Source organism: Hypanus sabinus, chromosome 4 (genome assembly GCF_030144855.1).
Source record: "Hypanus sabinus isolate sHypSab1 chromosome 4, sHypSab1.hap1, whole genome shotgun sequence".
In the NCBI taxonomy this organism is placed as follows: domain Eukaryota; kingdom Metazoa; phylum Chordata; class Chondrichthyes; order Myliobatiformes; family Dasyatidae; genus Hypanus; species Hypanus sabinus.
Genome location: NC_082709.1, coordinates 164,622,322 through 164,642,842, shown reverse-complemented (window position 1 = coordinate 164,642,842; position 20,521 = coordinate 164,622,322). Strand labels below are relative to the sequence as shown.

At 39.3% G+C, this 20,521-nt stretch overlaps 1 protein-coding gene across 1 annotated transcript in view; it reads right to left on the bottom strand.

Annotated features, from left to right (window-relative positions):
* Nucleotides 1-20,521, bottom strand: part of urb1 (URB1 ribosome biogenesis homolog) — a 108,403-nt gene that overhangs the window by 6,639 nt on the left and 81,243 nt on the right. Inside the window, exons 32-37 of the mRNA XM_059968671.1 lie at nt 17,927-18,038; nt 10,899-11,005; nt 8,868-9,011; nt 8,613-8,722; nt 3,793-3,948; nt 1,567-1,808 (exon numbers count right to left, since the gene is read on the bottom strand). Of these exons, the coding sequence (XP_059824654.1) occupies nt 1,567-1,808; nt 3,793-3,948; nt 8,613-8,722; nt 8,868-9,011; nt 10,899-11,005; nt 17,927-18,038 (871 nt within the window). The remainder of the gene's footprint in view (nt 1-1,566; nt 1,809-3,792; nt 3,949-8,612; nt 8,723-8,867; nt 9,012-10,898; nt 11,006-17,926; nt 18,039-20,521) is intronic.

Here is a 20,521-nt window from a genome sequence, read left to right as displayed (position 1 = left end):
GAAATCTTCAGCCGGTCTGAAAGCATGGGGAAACAGAGTTAATGTTTCAAGTCTATTACCTTTCATGAGAACTAACCCCAGGGAAGAAGGATCTACTGGCTTTCCCAGCATATATGATGAATAAACCCTTCTCGGGCTTCCAACTGGGTACAGGTCTTGATTTTAACCGACATTTTGATACCAACTCTATTATCGTCATCAGGGATGATGCCTGGGCACTCTAGTCCGGTGGTATTTATACCCCAGTTGTCCATCCCTCCTGATTGGTTTGGCCTCATCGTCATCCTACTTTGTTTACAATCGAATTCCAGTTCTTACTTAGAGCGATACCATTGTCTTTGTTAAAATTCTTTCCCTCTAGTTTTACTTCAACAGCTTCCTTCAGCAGGTGGTCCCAAAAGCCATTGGTGCGGCACAGTAGTTTTATGCCATCAAAGTCAATCCTATGAATTAACCTGGGGGCTTTGCTTTGAAACACAGACTATTCACTGACTTTCCACTGATTCTATCCTGTCACTGAGAGATTTGGATATTTATTTCCAACTTCAAGTATTTTCAATATACTTCGTGTGCAGTTCTATGCAAAAGTCTTGGGTACATACATATAGCTAGTGTGCCAAGACTTTTGCACAGTATTCTATATTGGTCAAAATAGGAAAAATACTGTAAACTGGGTGATTATGTGTAAGTATAAATAGCCTCATCACTGGCATCAGTGTACAGATATTAACTATCATTCTTTCTGTAGTTTCAATGAAATCATAACTAAAGCAAATAAAAATGATATATATTTTTGTAAGTTCTCTGTGTTATATTGGCCATCAACCAGAGATGCTTTACCACAGTAAAGACAACTTGGATCTAAAGAGTGTTTGCAAGATTAGCAGGCTTTCACTGAAAATCCCACAGAACTACAAGGTGATCTGTACTGGCTTTATTGGTGTGAATGTCAGACCACCTGGCTTAAGTACTGTTGCTGGAGGGCAAACTAGTGAGAAGTGTCTGCTCTTAACAACTTCTCTTAACACCAGAAAATAATAATAAAAAAAGAATCAAATGCAAAACACTTTACAAAAAAACATAACCAGTAGAATGATTAATCTTCTGATGAGAAGCCAACATTTTCTACAGACTTTCAGAGAGTTTACTTCTCAGTACACGAACATCCCTGGCAATGCCAGCAGTGGGAAGGTTGTGATGAGCTTTAGTTATAATAGACAAAATGTTAGGCCAATTTAGAGAACAGTTCAAATTCAACCCGATTGCTGTAGGTCCTGAGTCAGACCTAGTAAGGGATGATGTTAGTGAACATGATGGCTTTTTCAGCAAACTAGTAGTTTCTTAAAGATTACTATCAAGATTAATTCTCTTAAAAATTCTTATATTGAATTGAAAACATAGAGTTATCTATGTCAGATATGACCCTACCTTTTGTTAGGCTAGGCATTTAGTAACTAGACCACCACACTATTATTGGGTCCATGGTTGCTAAAAATGAATATGAAGAATAATATTTTAATATTATAACTAAATGATAATAAGGCATAAGGAAAAGTATAAACTTACTCTGCAATTCCTTAACATTAAATTTGTGAGCCAGATTTTGTAAGAATTCCTGCACATGGGACTCCTTTCCTACAATACTCCACTTATGTAACAATAACAAGACCTCTGTGTAAGACAGAACTTTTTCATTTAGAACAATCCACCCTTTCTCCTTGTAGTCATCAAAAGCAGCACATCGATGTTGTAGAACAGAACTCAACGTCTGCAGAAGTTTTGACAATGTTCTGTTCTCCATCTTTATCCTGCCAAAAGAAGTACACATTGTTGAATTAGTTTAATATAGTATGTGGAAATGTACAAATAGCCTATTTTCCAATTTGTGATATTCTGGATGGAGTACGGTTATAATATACCTCTGAAGATTTTCTGAACTTAGAAGTCTTTTAATTGAGCACTGTTGTAAGGAACAGGTGTCCCACCATCAAAATAACCACAGCCTGCCCTGTCACCTGCACACATTTTAACAAATAACTCAAGAGACAGCTGTCAGAATCAGAATCAGGTTTATTATCACCAGCAGGTGACATGAAATTTGTTAACTTCACAGCAGCAGTTCAATGCAATGCATAATATAGAAGAGAGAGAGAGAGAGAGAGAGAGAAAATAAATAAGTAAATTAATTACAGTATGTATATTGAATAGATTAAAAAACATGCAAAAACAGAAATACTGTAGCGGTGTGCTACACGCAGCGCTAAAATTACGACATGGAGTCGGTAACTGCAGTCGAAGAAAAAAACTTTATTCGAAATACCCAGCCTTGCTTTTAAGCCTCCCTCAACCTGCCCCCCCCCCCCCCGTGGCACAGAGGCTCCAAAGCTCTGTGCTCGCAAACCCTCATAGTCTATCTCCCTTAGCCGGAACGCTGGCTAATTGTGAGCCGGTTTGGATGTGCCAGGAAATGGGTCGCCACAATACTGCATATTTAAAAAAGTGAGGTAGTATCCAAGGGTTCAAAGTCCATTTAGAAATCGGATGACAGTGGGGAAGAAGCTGATCCTGAATCGCTGAATGTGTACATTCAGGCTTCTGAACCTCCTATCTGATGGTAGCAGTGAGAAAAGGGCATGCCCTGGGTGCTGGAGGACCTTAATAATAGTCTCCATTTGCCTTTATTTTCTTCCATTTAGCAAACACACATGAAGGCTAGGTTTGCATGTCGACGGCATACTGAAGGAGCACCTGACAGAGATGGTGCATCTGGACATGACGTTACATGAGATTGGAACATGGAACACATTCTACATGAATTGTTAAGATCCCATTTTATTACTGATGAATAACAGGAAGCATTCATGAATAGTGGCAAAATGCGCCTCACAAATCAAGTCACTTTAAAATAGGTTGATTGTTTATTCAATATAGTTGGCCCTCCATATCCGCAGGGGATTGGTTCTAGGACCCCCTGCGGATACCAAAATTTGCGGATGATCAAGTCCCTTATTTAACATGTATCAGTGCGGTGGACATTAGGACCTGGCAGTGCAGCTCTGAATCTGCAGTGTTTCTGTTCATGAAAATAATCACGATCGCGATTGAAAATAAGGTTGAAGTAATTAAGCGATCGGAAAGAGATGAAATGCTGTCATTGGAAAAGCGTTAGGCTACAGTCGGTCAACAATCGGAACAATTTTAATGGAGAATGTGAAAGGCCCTGCCCCGATGAAAGTTACAATTATTACTAAGCAACGCAGTGGTTTAATTATTGAAATACGTATGTTTCTTAAGTGCTTTATATGCATAGAAAGGTAAAATATGTACAATATACTAAGAAAAACGTTTGACTACTGACGTTAAATAATACTGAATGTACCTGTTCTGACTTCAAATCTGACTTAAAGATGGACTCAGGAATGGAACTCATTCATAACCTAGGGACTGCCTGTACTTTTAAGTCATTTCTAGATTACTTCTAATACCTAATACAATGTAAATGCTATGTAAGTAGTTGTTATACTGTTTTGTTTAGGGAATAATGACAAGAAAAAATAGTCTGTACATGCTCAAGCAACGAGCACTGGAGAGAGAACTACCGAGTTTTCCCAATCTGTGGTTGGTTGAATCTGTGCACATGGAATCTGCGGATAAGGAGGGCCAACTGTATATGATTATTCCTTAGATTTTATTGTCTAACACAACGCTTTGAAATATTTCAGCAAGCCAAGCAGTGGGTAAACCCAAACATTATGTCAGTAAGAGAAAGCTTTTAGAAATTATATTTCTTACCAGATATGTTGTATCAGAAGAGAGAAAACAAACAGAAATTCATTTATCAGTGGTAAAGGTAGAAACTTCTGATTTGTTTCTTTGTTTCCCAGGTTAGTGAACCACAAGGTATGGAGGAGTGAAACTAAGTTAGACAACAGTCTGTTTTCTAAAGTCCTATAGAGCAAAAAGATCCACATCAGTTCCAATAATATATAAAAGATTATTATAAAGCAAACTTCACAGATAAAAATCAACATATTTAATAAAGTTGGTGTCAAAATAATGTAAAGCCATGAGTAAATTACATTGTAAGCACAGCACAACTCAGAAGGTCCAAGTATATTAGAAACACTGAAAACCTACAGCACAATACAGGCAAACACGAGGAAATCTGCAGATGCTGGAAATTCAAGCAACACACACAAAATGCTGGTGGAACGTAGCAGGCCAGGCAGCATCTATAGGGAGAAGCGCTGTCGACGTTTCGGGCCAAGACCCTTCATCAGGACCAACTGAAAGGAAAGATAGTAAGAGATTTGAAAGTAGGAGGAGGGAGGAGAAAATGTGAGATGATAGAAGACTGGAGGGGGTGGGGCGAAGCTGAGAGCCAGACAGGTGATTGGCAAAAGGGATACAGAGCTAGAGAAGGTAAAGGATCATGGAACAGGAGGCCTCGGGAGAAAGAAAGGGGGAGAGGAGCACAAGAGGGAGATGGAGAACAGGCAGTGATGGGCAGAGAGAGAAAAAAAACTAAATATATCAAGGATGGGGTAAGAAGGGGAGGGGCGTTAACAGAAGTTAGAGAAGTCAATGTTCATGCCATCAGGTTGGAGGCTACCCAGCCGGTATATAAGGTGTTGTTCCTCCAACCTGAGTGTAGCTTCATCTTGACAGTAGTGGAGGCAATGGACAGACATATCAGAATGGGAATGGGACATGGAATTAAAATGTGTGGCCACTGGGAGATCCTGCTTTTTCTGGCGGACCGAGCGTAGGTGTTCAGCGAAACGGTCTCCCAGTCTGCGCCGGGTTTCACCAATATATAAAAGGCCACACCGGGAGCACCGGACGCAGTATACCACACCAGCCAACTCACAGGTGAAGCGTCGCCTCACCTGGAAGGACGGTCTGGGGCTCTGAATGGTGGTGAGGGAGGAAGTGTAAGGGCAGGTGTAGCACTTGTTCTGCTTACAAGGATTAGTGCCAGGAGGGAGATCGGTGGGAAGGGGGGGATGAATGGACAAGGGAGTCGCGTAGGGAGCGATCCCTGTGGAAAGCAGAAAGTGGGGGGGGGAGGGAAAGATGTGCTTGGTAGTGGGATCCCTTTGGATCACCTGTCTGGCTCTCAGCTTCACCCCACCATCTCCGGTTTTCTATCATTTTTCCCCTACCCCTCATACTTTCAAATTACTTACTATCTTTCCTTTCAGTTAGTCCTGACGAAGGGTCTTGGCCCGAAACGTCGACAGCGCTTCTCCCTATAGATGCTGCCTGGCCTGCTGCATTCCACCAGCATTTTGTGTGTGTAGCACAATACTGGCCCACAAGGTTATGCCAAACACATTCTTATCTTAGAAATTACCTCGGGTACCCATAGCCCCCTATTTTTCTGAGCTCCATGTACCTATCCACAAGTTTCTTATATGACCCTATCGCATCCACCTCCACCATCACCGCCGGCAGCCCATTTCACGCATTCACCACTCTTTGTGTAAGAAAAACATACCCCTAACATCTCCTCTGTACCTACTTCCAAGCACCTTAAAACTGTGCCCTGTCGTGCTAGCCATTTCAGCCCTGGGAAAAACATCTGACTATCCCAGGGGTGGGCAAACTTTTTGACTTGTGGGCCACAAAGGGTTCTAAAATTTGACAGGGGGGCCGGACCAGGAGCAGATGGATGGAGTGTTTTGGTAATACACCTCATAAGAGAAAATAAAATATCATGGGATATTATATTCTTTAAAAACCACCAGTCTCTTGGCATATCAGGCATACAGCAGTTGATTGGGGTTCGGTAAAAAGATATTTAGTTGTCCACTCCTTATTAAACACTCAACATTCTCTATCCACTTTTCTTTTCTTAGCTCCACTCATCTTTACAGAAGGGGTGAGAGGTTGTAGCGGTATGCTACACGCAGCGCTAAAATTACGACACGGAGTCGGTAACTGCAGTCGAAGGAAAAAACTTTATTCGAAATCCCCAGCCTCACTTTTAAGCCTCCCTCAACCTGCCCCCCATGGCGCAGAGGCTCCAAAGCTCTGTGCTCGCAAATCCCTGCAGGCTATCTACCTTAGCCGGAATGCTGGCTAATTGTGAGCCGGTTCGGATGTGTCAGGAAATGGGTCGCCACAAGGTCACAGAGTAAAGCGCAAATGTGGAGTAATACGCTGCACCTCAACAAAGGTCAATGTATATAGAGTGCGTCATCTATTGGGAAAATGCCAGAATTGCGGGGAAAAAACGTTAACAAGGTTTATTAATATAATTTCATCAAGTTCTGCGGGCCAGATTAAAAAGCTTAATGGGCCGCATATGGCCCCCGGGCCGTAGTTTGCTCATGCCTGGACTATCCACATGATCAATGCCTCTCATATTCTAGGAATTATGTTCTCAGAGCTGTTTATATAACCTTCCCATTACAAATGATTCTGATATAAAAATGCAACACAGAATTTCACAAAGCAATATTTTAAAAATGAGTCTATTCAACAATCTGCAGCCTGACAATAAATTAATTTTAAAGCATCTCAAAGTTATAGAGGAAGGAAACAGACCCTTTCATCCGATTGCCCATGCAGAGCTAGTCCTACTTGCCCGCATTTGGCCCATATCCCCGGAAACCTTCCCTATGCTTTAAAATGTATTTTAAACATTGTAATCGTACCTGCCTCTACCATGTCTGGTGACAGCTTGTTCCTTACACCCACCAATTCTTGTGTAGAAAAGCTGCACCTTAGGTCCCTTTTAAATCTTTATCCTCTCACCTTAAATTACCTCATACCTCAGACACCTCTTAAACGCTTATGCTTCAGGGAGAAGTCCCAGCCTATCCAATCTCTCCTTGTAACTCAACCTCTCCCGATTTGATAACGTTCTATAAATCTTTTAAGCATCCTTTCCAGCTTAATGACATCCTTCCTATAGCTATATTACTCGAATTGCACATATCCAAGTACAGACACACCAACATTTAGTTTCAGAGCAAAGATGATGTTCCAACCTGTACTCGGAGGTCTACCTGATGAAGGCAAGTATGCCATTTGCCTTCTTTACCAGTCTTTTTAGCTGTGTTGCCACTTTTGGAGAACAATGTACATATATCCCCATAGGTCTCTATGTTCTACAACACTCTCCAAGACCCTGTAATTTTTTGGTACCATGCCTCACCTTCCCAAAATACAATACTTTTCCTTTGACTAAGTTAAATCCGGTCTTCCACTGACTCATTTTCCCAGTTGATCAAGGTCCTTTTGGAATCTTAGATGCCCTTTTCACTATCCATTATAGCACCAGTGATGGCGTCATCTGCAAACTTGCAAAGCTAGTTCTCCCAGATTGTTAATATACATGACCAATGACAGTGGATCCAGCGGTGATCACTGTGGATCAATGACTGTTATTGGTCTCCAATCTGAAAAACAACCCTACATTACTAGTCGACTCCTACTACCATGCAAATGCAACATTCATTTGGCTGGCTCACATGTGACCTAACCTTCCAAACCAGCCTAGCATGCAGGACCTCGTCAAAGACTTTAGTAAAGTCCACATAGATAGAGGCTACCACTCTGCCCTCAACAATCTTCTTAGTCACTTCTTCAAATACAGGTGTGCGCCGCTTAACGTCCATTTGGACGATGTCCAATCGCAAGTACGTCCATAGTCCCGATCGGAGAACATGATGTAGCGGACGTAACCAATCTCGTGTCTCTTGAGTGTAGTAACATTAATTTTCTTTCAAAAATATTACTATAATGTGCATCAAGGCTTCCAAACGCAGCAAAACCTCTTCTAGGATAGCAGTAGCAAGAGGCAAATTATATAATATGGTGATGGCACAATGTCCAAATCACATAATGTCTGATTTCACAGAATGTATTGTGGATGTTAAGTGACGCATACCTGTACTCAATCAAATTCAGTGAGGCACAATTTCCCCATACAATGCCATGCTGCCTTCCTTCCCTTTCCAAATGCAGTCAGCCTGTCTCTCAGAATCCCCTTCAACAATGGTCCCACCACTGATGTTATTTTTCACCAGTTTGTAGTTCCCTAGCTTGTCCATGCAGTTCTTCTTAAACAATGGCAGAATATTAGTACTCTCCAGTTTTTCAGTATCTCACACATGGATAACAAGGATCCAAGAATCTCAGGAATTTCCTCCTTGGCTTCCCACAATGCTCTAGGATACATTTGGTCAAGTCTTGGGGACTGAACCACCTTAAGACATTTTAAGACTGGCAGCATATCTTTTTCAGTAATTTGTATATGTCTCCAGACAACACTTCTCTTCCCCATATGTCTTGGCCTCATGATCTTATCCATGGTAAATACAGATGAGAAATATTCATTCAAGATTCTGCCCCTCTCCTGTGGCTCCACACATAGAGGACCATGTTGATTATAAAGGAGGCCTATTCTTTCCCTTGCTAACACTTTGCCCTTAACATATTTAATCTCTTGGGATTCCCCTTAACCTTATTTGCCAAAACCTTCTCATGTCCTCTACTTGGCCGCCCGATTTCTCTTTTAAGTGTGCTCTCAATGGGATGAAAAACAAAGTTGCTAAGTTGGGAAGAGAGTTATTTGCTATTGTTACAGGGTGTGAACGTACCTTCTCTGCAAGATGTGCGATATCCAAGTCAGTAGGTTGTGGTCTCTGATCAGTTGGTATGCTGCTTTTGTGACGTGTGCTACACGTAACAAAATCTGCATAATCTGATGCTTTAAATAAAAGAAACATTAAAATTACTTGAAGTGAGGGATATTTAAACACCAAAGAAAATATAGCAATGATGTCTCCTGTGGCAACACTTCATGGAGCCAAAATTTCACAGTTATTTTACTTCCAAGTGGAAATAACACCTACCTCTGTTCTCTCATCACACAACGGACTGTTAAAAAAGCCTAAGAGAACATGGAATATTTTCTGACGGTTGCAAATCTCAAAACAATGCTTGTCCTTTAAACTATTAACAAGGATGTCGAGGATCCATTCACGTTCAACCTTGTGCTGTAAGAGATCAAAATGAGGGATAAAAGATGAAATCAACATGCACTTTCCAACATGGAAGTTGAAATATAAGGAGTCATTTGGATCATTGTGATGGGTCTATAGCAATTACACCCCAAATGTGTTGAACACTGAATCAGGTAACTTCTACTTCACAGAACCAGGTGTAATATCACTGACATTTGTTGTTTGCAGTAGCAGTACAATGCAATACAAAAATTTACTATAAGTTACTAAGTAGTGGTAACAGAGAGCAGAAATAATGAGGTTAATATTCATAGTTTCATTCATGGTCCATTCAGAAATCTGATGGCAGTATGGATGAAGCTGTTCCTAAAATGTTGAGTGAGTGTCTTCAGCCTCTTGTAGCAATGAGAAGAGGGCATGTCCTGGTCAGATTTTTGACTTTTTGATTTGGTCAGTATGTGCCATTCATTATATGTCATTAATTTTTGCCTCTAATCTCTAGTGAAGACAGTGTCTGCATGCCTCCATATGAAATGAGAAATAAATCTGGAAGCTATTTGTCGAACATTAATGCATGTATTTCCCAAAGGGACATCCCTGCCAAGCTCAATGCTCTACCCTTTCCAACAGCAATTGCTAAATACGTGCTTCCAGATAGATTGTTACATGGTGTGAAAACAACACTCTGGATTTATCTTGCTTTAAGCTTTGATTCTTATCTGGCTTGATGTACAGAGCTATTTTGGGATACAAGCATGTTGCTCCCTGAAAGGGGCACCACAAGTGGATAAAAAAAGGCATACAGAATGCTTGCCTTTACGATAGGGACAGTGGGAATAAACGTGAGGATGTTGCAGCTGTGTAAAACATTGGTCAGGCGACATTTGATTGGAATGATGTGGAGGCTAAGGAGAGATTGCAGATGAAGCACACCAGGATTATAAAATACTATCTATAAGTAGTTTAACAAACTTGGATTGCTTTCTCTGGAGCTTTTAAGGCCGAGTGGTGACCGGATAGAAGTATATAAAATTCTGAGAGGCAGGAACAGGGTAGATGGAATCCTTTTCCCATGGTGGAAATGTCAAAAACTACAGGCACAGGTTTAAGCTGGGGTGTGGGAAAGGCATGGGAATTGTAAAGGTGATTTATAACCATAACTATATAACAATTACAGCATGGAAACAGGCCAATTCGGCCCTTCTAGTCCGTGCTAACCACTTACTCTCACCTAATCCCACCTACCTGCATTCAGCCCATAACCCTCCATTCCTTTCCTGTCCATATACCTATCCAATTTTATTTAAATAACAATATCAAATATAATGGGCTGAAAGATGGCAGATGGAGTTTAATGCTGTTGAGTGTGAGGTACTACATTTTGGTAGGACTAATCAAAATAGGACATACATGGTAAGTGGTAGGGCATTGAGGAATGCATTAGAACAGAGTGATCTAGGAATAATGGTGCATAGTTCCCTGAAGGTAGAATCTCATGTGAATAGGGTGGTGAAGAAAGCTTTTGGTATGCTGGCTGGCCTTTATAAATCAGAGCATTGAGTATAGGAATGTAATGTTAAAATGTGGCAAGTTACACAGAGTGGCAGGTGCCTGGAATGTCAGGGGGAGTGAAGAAAGCAGGATGATAACAATGTTTGAGAAGCATTTGGAGATACACGTAAACAGACTGTAAATCAAGGGATGTGCAGTTTAATTGACATCACAGTCAGTGGACTCCATGGGTCAAAGGCAATGTTTTATGTTTAAATGCATTGAATCCAAAGCCTTCTTGATTTGCATGGCTCGTTGTCATACTCCTTAATGTACTTGCATTAAAAAAATTTAAATTGTTTTGAATGCTGGACTTTAATTGTCCTTCCATCACCAATAGCTCAGAAAGAAAAAGGAAAATAATTTTACCTCTGCATTAAAGCTGTAGAAAAGCCTAAAAAATCCAGGCACTTTACTTAAGTCCAAATATTGATGTGCCAGAAGGAAATAATTAATCTTCACATACATGTGCTCCTCTATTGGGAAGTGAGGGAAAACAAATTTATTTTAACAAGGAAATACACACTGAAAATAGAAAAGTAGGCTTCTAAATTTAATAATTATTCTTAGATTTGACCTTTCTTCTTTAATTACAAACTAAGCTAACTTTAATAAATGACAACCCTTTCATTTTTTTTTTGCAAAGCTTAACTTTGCTCCAGTTTGAAAGACATTCTTTCAACATTAAAACTGTTTTAAACTAGCCTTAATAGATACCTTTAAAAAACCTGATTAACACATGAATAACAGAGACTCTTTATCAAATAGGCAAAATAACATTGACTTTTATGTTCAGGGCTAAGTCCCACATTAGGAAATGAGTACAACAGTTTATGATGATAGTAGTACAATTTTGCAATTAGGTACCCAATATTTAAATACTTAACTATAGTTAATGAGACATAGATGAAAAACAAGACTAATCAGGCACATTTTATGCTCAAACTGGGAACTACAAACCATGCAGGTAAAGTTAATCATTTGTACATGTAGAACTGGGTGCAAGATATTAGTCAGAATAACTAACTACAACAATAAATTTATAGTTTGAGTGTAGTGCAAATTACATCTTATTCAAATGATTCTTTATTATAATTCAATAGACAATACAAACATTTCTTAAAATTACATTGTTCAGTCTTTTTTTAAAATTGGCTTAAAACTGTTAAACAAAGGATTCAAAATAACTTTGCATTTCAGGACTTCCAAATTATTGGAAATGGGACAAAGAAATCATTTTTGTACTATTTATCATCATAGCAGTATGCAGTAGGACAGCATTTTTGATATTATTTATAACTTCTACTATGATCGGTTGCACTGTTACCTGAGGCCACAAACTGTGGCCTAGTTTGTTGCGCACTCTACCAAAACATACTGCAGGTAAACAAGAGATTTATGTAAATTGAAAGAATTGAAAGAACTGGATGATTATTCCAAATTTTCAATTTAAATGGGTATTAAACTGGCTAGATCAGAATGTGATGGCCTGAATATGGTTATGTCTGAAGTTGCAAGATGACTGAATTGGAAACAAATTAATTAAAATAAAATCTGGTAAGATATATCAAATATAATATATACAAATAACTGGATGCAACTGATAATTTTACTGATAAAACTGGTAAAACCACAATTTTACTGATAATCTAGAAAAGTACTTTGATGGATTGCTACCAGATAAGGGACTTCAGCTATATGGAGAGATCAGAAGATAAGGTTGTTCATTTCAGTGTAAGGGAAGGTTATAGACAATAGACAATAGGTGCAGAAGTAGACCATTCGGCCCCTTGAGTCTGCACCGCCATTCTGAGATCATGGCTGATCATTCACTATCAATACCCAGTCCCTGCCTTGTCCCCATATCCCTTGATTCCCCTATCCATCAGATATCTATCTAGCTCCTTCTTGAAAGCATCCAGAGAATTGGCCTCCACCGTCTTCCGAGGCAGTGCATTCCACACCTCCACAACTCTCTGGGAGAAGCTCTTCCTCAACTCTGTTTTAAATAACTGACCTCTTATTTTCAATCCATGCCCTCTGGTACTGGACTCTCCCAACATCTGGAACATATTTCCTGCCTCAATCCTATCAAATCCTTTAATTATAACCATATAACAATCACAGCACGGAAACAGGCCATCTTGGCCCTCCTAGTCCGTGCCGAACCCTTAATCTCACCTAGTCCCACCTACCCGCACTCAGCCCATAACCCTCCACTCCTTTCCTGTCCATATACCTATCCAATTTTACCTTAAAAGACACAACTGAACTGGCCTCTACTACTTCTACAGGAAGCTCATTCCACACAGCTATCACTCTTTGAGTAAAGAAATACCCCCTAATGTTTCCCTTAAACTTCTGCCCCCTAACTCTCAAATCTTAAACGTTTCAATCAGATCCCCTCTCAATCTCCCCAATTCCAGCGTGTACAAGCCCAATCTCTCCAACCTCTCTGCGTAAGACAGCCCTGCCATCCCAGGAATCAACCTAGTGAATCTACGCTGCACTTCCTCAATTGTCAGAATGTCCTTCCTTAAACCTGGAGACCAAAACTGTACACAATATTCCAGGTGTGGTCTCACTAGGGCCCTGTACAAATGCAAAAGGACATCCTTGCTCTTGTACTCAATTCCCCTTGTAACAAAGGCCAACATTCCATTTGTCCTCTTCACTGCCTGTTGTACTTGCTCATTCACCTTCATTGACTGGTGAACTAGGACTCCTAGGTCTCTTTGCATTTCTCCCTTACCTAACTCTACACCGTTCAGACAATACTCTGCCCTCTTGTTCCTGCTTCTAAAGTGGATAACTTCACATTTATTCACATTGAATGACATCTGCCAAGTATCGGCCCACTCACCCAGCCTATCCAAGTCTCCCTGTATTCTCCTAACATCTTCTTCGCATGTCACACTGCCACCCAGTTTAGTATCGTCAGCAAACTTGCTGATATAGTTTTCAATGCCCTCATCTAAATCGTTGACATTAATCGTAAAAAGCTGTGGTCCCAATACAGAGCCCTGTGGTACCCCACTAGTCACCTCCAGCCAGTCCGAGAAACACCCATTCACTGCTACCCTTTGCTTTCTATCTGCCAACCAGTTTTCTATCCATGTTGAAACCCTGCCTCCAATGCCATGAGCTCTGATTTTACTCAACAATCTCCTATGTGGCACCTTATTGAATGCCTTCTGAAAATGAAAAAGGTTCTGAATAACCTTCTGAAAAAGGTTATAGATGTTTTAATAGTAGGTTTAGCAAAACATGATTTTTTTCTAAGCAAAGGCTTATTTCACGTTGCATTCAGAGACAAATTGAAAAAAAATCAATTGTTAACAGTAGGCAATCTAACATGGTCAGTTTTATTTGAATGTAATACAACATTTATTTAAAGCAAGCAAAATTTATATTAATTTTCACACATTTACTTTTTATATTTCACCATGCAATTATATAAAGTTTTTAACAGTATTTGGATCATTGCTAAATTGTCTGCCACCCAAGACCCTAATTTTGGACAATTACGTAATGATTTCATGCATTGGAATTACTTGACGTCAAATGAACCAAACTTTGCCAAGTCTGAATGCAAATGATAAAACACTTGAGTTATTTCATTAGGATGCACAGGCAGAACCTGTTTCATAGTAGGAGAATCAATAACCAGTAAAGACAGATTTAAGATATCTGCTAAAAGATAGCAGATACCTTACATCTCAGCAGAATGCTATGAATGCTACTCAGCAGAATGATATAATTTAGAATCCATATTTTGAAAGAGTGAAAACAGATTTTAAAGTAATTTTCAAAAAGTGAATTGAATAAATAACTTCATTTATAGGGAAATGGTAGCATTGAAGACATTAAACTAGATGTTTTTCATATGACTAGCACATGCCCAACTGGCTGCATGGTCTCCTTTCTTCTCTATCATTCTATTATGTTAGCAAGCTCTTTAAACCTACAGTGGCATGCAGAAGTTTGGGCACCCTGGTCAAAATTTCTGTTACCACGAATAGCTAAGCGAGTAAAAGGTGACCTGATTTCCAAAAGGCATAAAGTTAAAGATGACACATTTTTAAAATACTTTAAGCAAGATTACTTCTTTATATCCATCTTTTATAGTTTCAAAATAACAAAAAAGGAAAAGGGCCCGAAGCAAAAGTTTGGGCACCCTGCAAGGTCAGTACTTAACCCCAACACCCCCTTTGCCAAGTATCACAGCTTTTTGTAGCCAGCTAAGAGACTTCCAATTCTTGTTTGGGGGATTTTTGCCCATTTTTCCTTGCAAAAGGCTTCTAGTTCTGTGAGATTCTTGGGCCGTTTTGCATGCACTGCTCTTTTGAAGTCTTCATACAGATTTTCGATGATGTTTAGGTCGGGGAACTGTGAGGGTGATGGCAAAACCTTCACCTTGTGCCTCTTGAAGTACAGGTAGTCCCCGAGTTACGAACAACTCGTACTTATGAACCAAGGAAGGAGAACACCGTCCGCCATTTTAAGTCGTTGCCGTTGACACAGTGTTGAGTGTGTAACTTTGTATTTCGCTTAAGTTTTTCTTAACAACATTCACCCTGACCCAGCCCCCCCACCCCCGTTCCGGTCAGATGGTGGTGGAGTGAAATCAGCGCTGGGCTCGAGACAGACCGCTCCCAAGCGCACCAGGTTGATGTCAATCCAGTGCCTGCTGTACCATCTGTGTCAGGTTGATGTCGAGCTCACAACTCAACCTCATAAAAAAAAAACACTGCCACCTCCAGTTTAAATTCCCACACGGAATATTAGGCTACAGGCAGTCAACGATCGGAACAATTTTAAAGGATAAAAGATAAAATGAGAATAATGGAGCATGTGAAAGGCCCTGCCCTGATGAAAGCTACGATTATTACTAAGCAACACAGTGGTTTAATTATTGGAATACATACTTAAATGTTTTATATGCATAGAAAGGTAAAATATATACTATATACTGAGACAAACGTTTCACTAACTCACGCTAAATAATACCAGATGTACTTGTTCCGACTTACGTACAAATCCGACTTAAAGACGGACTCAGGAACAGAACTCGTTCGTAACCCGGGAACTGCATGTAGTCCTTTGTGGATTTTGAGGTGAGTTTAGGATCACTATCCTGTTGTAGAAGCCATCCTCTGCATCTCCAGCTTTTTTTAGAGGTGGTGTGATGTTTGCTTCCTGAATTTACTGGTATTTAATGGAATTCATTCTTCCCATTACCAGTGAAATGCTCCCTGTTCCACTGGCTGCAACACAAGCTCAAAGCATGATCGATCCACCCCTGTGCTTAACAGTTGGAGAGGTGTTCTTTTCATGAAATACTGCACCCTCTTTTTTCTAAACATACCTTGCTCATTGTAGCCAAGAAGTTCTATTTTAACTTCATCGGTCTGCAGGACTTGTTTCCAAAATGCATCAGGCTTGTTTAGATGTTCCTTTGTAAACTTCTGACACTGAATTTTATGGTGAGGACGCTGGAAAAGTTTTCTTCTGATGACACTTCCATGAAGGTCATATTTCTGCAGGTGTCGCTGCACAGTAGAACAGTACACCATCACTCCAGAGTCTGCTAAATCTTCCTGAAGGTGTTTTGTAGTCAAACAGTGGTTTTGATTTGCCTTTCTAGCAAAACTACGAGCAGTTCTCTCGGAAAGTTTTCCTGGTCTTCCAGACCTCAAATTGATATCCACCATTCCTGTTAACTGCAATTTCTTAATTACATTACAAACTGAAGAAACGGTTACCTGAAAACACTTTGCTATCTTCTTAGAGCCTTCTGCTTTGTGAGCATCATTTATTTTAATATTCAGAGTGCTAGGCAGCTGCTTAGAGGAGCCCATGGCTGCTGATTGTTGGAACAAGGTTTGAGGAGTCAGGGTATTTATAAAGCTTTGATATTTGCATCACCTGGTCTTTCCTAATGATGACTGTGAACAAGCTAATTAAGGTCTGAGACCTTGGTAAAAGTTATCTGAGAGCTCAAATTTCTTGGGGTGCCCAAACTTTTGCATGGTGCTCCTTTCCTTTTTTTCCACCCTAAAATTGTACGAAACAAAAATAATACACTAATCTTGCTTAAAATGTTGAAAAGAATGTTTCATCTTTAAATTTATGACTTTTGGAAATCAGTTCATCTTCTACTCACTTAACTATTCACAGTAACAGAAATTTTGACCAGGGGTGCCCAAACTTTTGCATGCCACTGTATATTAATTTCATGGAATTAAATAATGCATTTTGGCAATTAGAAGATTGAACCAATCCAAATTTCAAATACTCAGTGTTCGTACTAAAAGCAACAAATGAAAGAGAATAGTTTTAACGTGGGTGAATGGAAGATGCAGCACAGAGACAGATGAAAATACCCCAATGAAACAGTTTGATATTCCAACCTTAATGAAATCACTGAAAAAGTTTTTTGCAAAATACGATCAATATAGTTTGAATAGTATAGATCTGGGATTCTAAATATAAAATGTCTTATTTACTTTTCATTACTTCCGGGTCTGCACACAATATGACATTAAAACTAAACCTCTTGTGACAGAAGTTATATATCTGTTAAACCAGCAGAATTGAAAGCTTTGCTTCATCTGATCCTCAGTTTCTAACCACTTCAGATTTTACACAGATGGCAATGGAACAATTAACATTAACAATGATGCTATATGACATATGTTGAGTGTACCACTTTATCTAAAGGAACCTTCCTATATATTGCTGAATTTGAGAACTTCCGTTCTGAATACAATATTCTTTTATCAGCTATTAAAGAGATATTCTTCCAAGAGTGGATCTTGTTTTAACGCAACCTAAAGCATTTGTGCAAAAATCCCAATCACTTGCAAATAATACAGGAATGCAGGAATGATACAGGAATCCTTTTAGCAATTTCCAACTTGTCGCATTTTACAAGGTTGCAAAGATTGATGCTAATCTTTGGGGAAGGAGGGAGAGGGGTGGGAGTTTCTGAATTTTGACAGCAAGGAAAGTATGTTGGTTTATAAATTCCTAGCAAATCCACCAGAGGGTCAAGAAGTTTAAGATATCTGTACTAGTATACAAACAGTATCAAAGTCCCAAACAGTACTCTTCCACTGAACTTAATGGGCATCACGATGGTGTTTGACCTCTTACATTACTCTGATCTGCTTTTCAATATGCAGAGGCTGAGATCAGAGACAAGTACAGAACAACTCAATGAGATCTTCCACAACATCAACTACATAAAATTGCACCTGAAAATCCTCCCAAACCAAAGTAGGAAATATTTTATTTTTGTCTCAACATTTATCAATCTCATTTCATTTTCTGTCTTGGAGTGTTATAATATCACAGACCTTAAAAAAAAGAAAATTAACACTATTTTCACTAACCTGGTTTCAGCATCAGTTGAGCAACTTGAGCAATATAAAATGCCAAGCAAAAGGTTAACCTGGCATTAGGTTCTCGGATCCCATTTTTCACAACATCCAACAAGTACATCAGCTATTCAATAGGGAGAAAAGAGAAATTATCCATCATTACAAAATTCTCAGGACATTATTTGAGTTTTGTACACTCAACTTTGGTTGAAAGCAAAACCGTGAGCCCAATAACATAAATGGAAAGACAATACTGAGCAAGAAAAATATAAGCAATCAGAGTCATGACCAATGATCAGTTTAACCCATTTTAGTCATCACAAAGGAACACAGTTGTGATCTAGTAAAAAAGGTCAATACTAGAGAAAAAAAACGAGACAGCATTGTCACTTTATAAACCGTTGGTGAGATCAAGCCATAGAGCACTACAGCATCGAAATAGGTCCTTTGGCCCATTAAGTCCATGCATACCTATTTTCTGGATAATCCCATCTACTTGCACTCAGACCATAACACTCAATACCCCACTCATCCATATCCAAACTTTTCCCAAATGTTACATCCCCCACATCCGCTCGCAGCACACTCCACACTTTCATCATCCTCTAATTGAAAAAGTTCCCCTCCGGTTTCCCTTACAGTATATCAAGATTAAACTACTTGGTTCCTTAAAGTTGTTAAAGCTGTGGGTGATTAGTGGGGACAAGCTTCCACTACCTATTAGATGTTCCCAATGATGTGCGCCTCATATAGCCTCTGACAACCAAGTGTAGCTTCTGACCTTCACGTGTAGCTTAGCTATTAAGCCTGGTGAAACTGTTTCTACTAACAGCAGAAAGGGTAAAGGCGGCTTACTGGTGCCTTAAAACCTGTCGCTTCTGGCAGATGATGCTCATTTGGCAACTCATGTAGGAGAAGGAAAACACTAATCTCAAATTTCTGCTGCCTTGTAGCTATACCCACTCATAGGGAAGGCTTTGGGAGTATACCCAGAGAGAAAAATCTGGAGCTGGAGTCCCTAAGGCAGACATATTGAGTTCAATGCTGACTGGCAACTTCTATGATGCTGCTGGTAACAAACTGTATTGATCTCCGCTGTTCTCCTTTGGGCTCATCAGATGCGTGGAGAGGGGGAGCTTGCTACACGGGTAACAGCTAGCTCTCTGTATTGTACTGTCTAGGCTTGCATATCTAGACAGCTAGGATGCAATATCTATGGTCAACTCTGACAGACGGACAGAGGTCCTCATCTCAAACTACTAAAAAGTTTTGGATGAATATAGTAAGTTTGAAAAGTTGGGAGATGAGTACATTCCATTGGTATGAACAACTAAGCAAACTAGCATATTCTCACTGGAAAAGAACTTTGAAAGTATTATGATTCCTTGCTTTTAGGACTGAAATGGATAGGTAACGTAAAAATGACAAGCTACTTCACTCTGTTCAGAGAAAAGAACCAATGATCCAGCTTTTACATCTACAAGGGCAAATTCAAAACTAGATTAGGGACGGATTATTTCAATGAACAAATAATTAATCTATTGAACTGACTCCACAGGAAGATTGTGGAAGCAACTACCATTAATTCATTCAAAAGGACCTGTGACAGATGTCATTCTGAAGTTGCTTCATTGACCCACATATTTTGGTCTTGCCCTTGCTTGCAAAATTATTGGAAAGATATTTTCTGTCCTACTTCAACAGTTCTGAATATCAAATTGCAACCGCATCCTATTACTGCAATTTTCGGTTTACCAATGGTGGATAATAGTTGTTTATCCCCCTCAGCTCGGCGGATGATTGCATTTGTTACATTAATGGCTAGAAGATCTATCCTATTGAATTGGAAAGAAATTAATCCTCCAACTATACTTAAGTGGTTTTCTCAAACTACTTCTTGTTCGAATTTAGAAAAAATTAGAAGTGTTGTCTTTGACCCTTCAGTTAAATTTGAAGAAACTTGGAGACCATTTATTCAACATTTTCATATGAGCTAAACTGACTTTTCCTAAACCTTACTTTTATTATCCTTAATTATTTGGATGGAGGTGCGGAGTTATTGATGCTACTGTGTATATTTGACATAATGCAATGGCCCATGTTGGTTAGGTTTTTTTTCTTTTTTTGGGTTTTTTTTCTCATTTACTCCATTTTTCATAATTACCATGAGTTTGGGAGGTTATTATATATGGATTATCATCTATTTGTATTTATACTTTAAACTATTAATTATGTACTCTCAAACTCTCTGTATTCATGTTTCATTTATGTTTGTTTAAAATTAATAAAAAGATTTAAAAAAATAATTCATTCAAAAGGAAATGAGGCAGTTTTGTTTCAGAGAACAGGAAAAGAGTAGCGGAAAAATTTTTGGTTGCCTATAAATGTTTGGGAGGAACTAACTGATATTTTCTTCCAGCTTCATTTCTGCCATAAATGACTTAAATGAGATTAATCTTTTAAATCAACAACACCATTGTTGCTGAAGGGCAAAGCAGATAACAGACAGCAAACAAGTTGGTCCATGACCTTTTCTTCCCGATTAAGCACTCTAATGTTTCTGTCTTTCAAAACTAGTTTCATACTTTACCTCTGCCTGCACCAAGG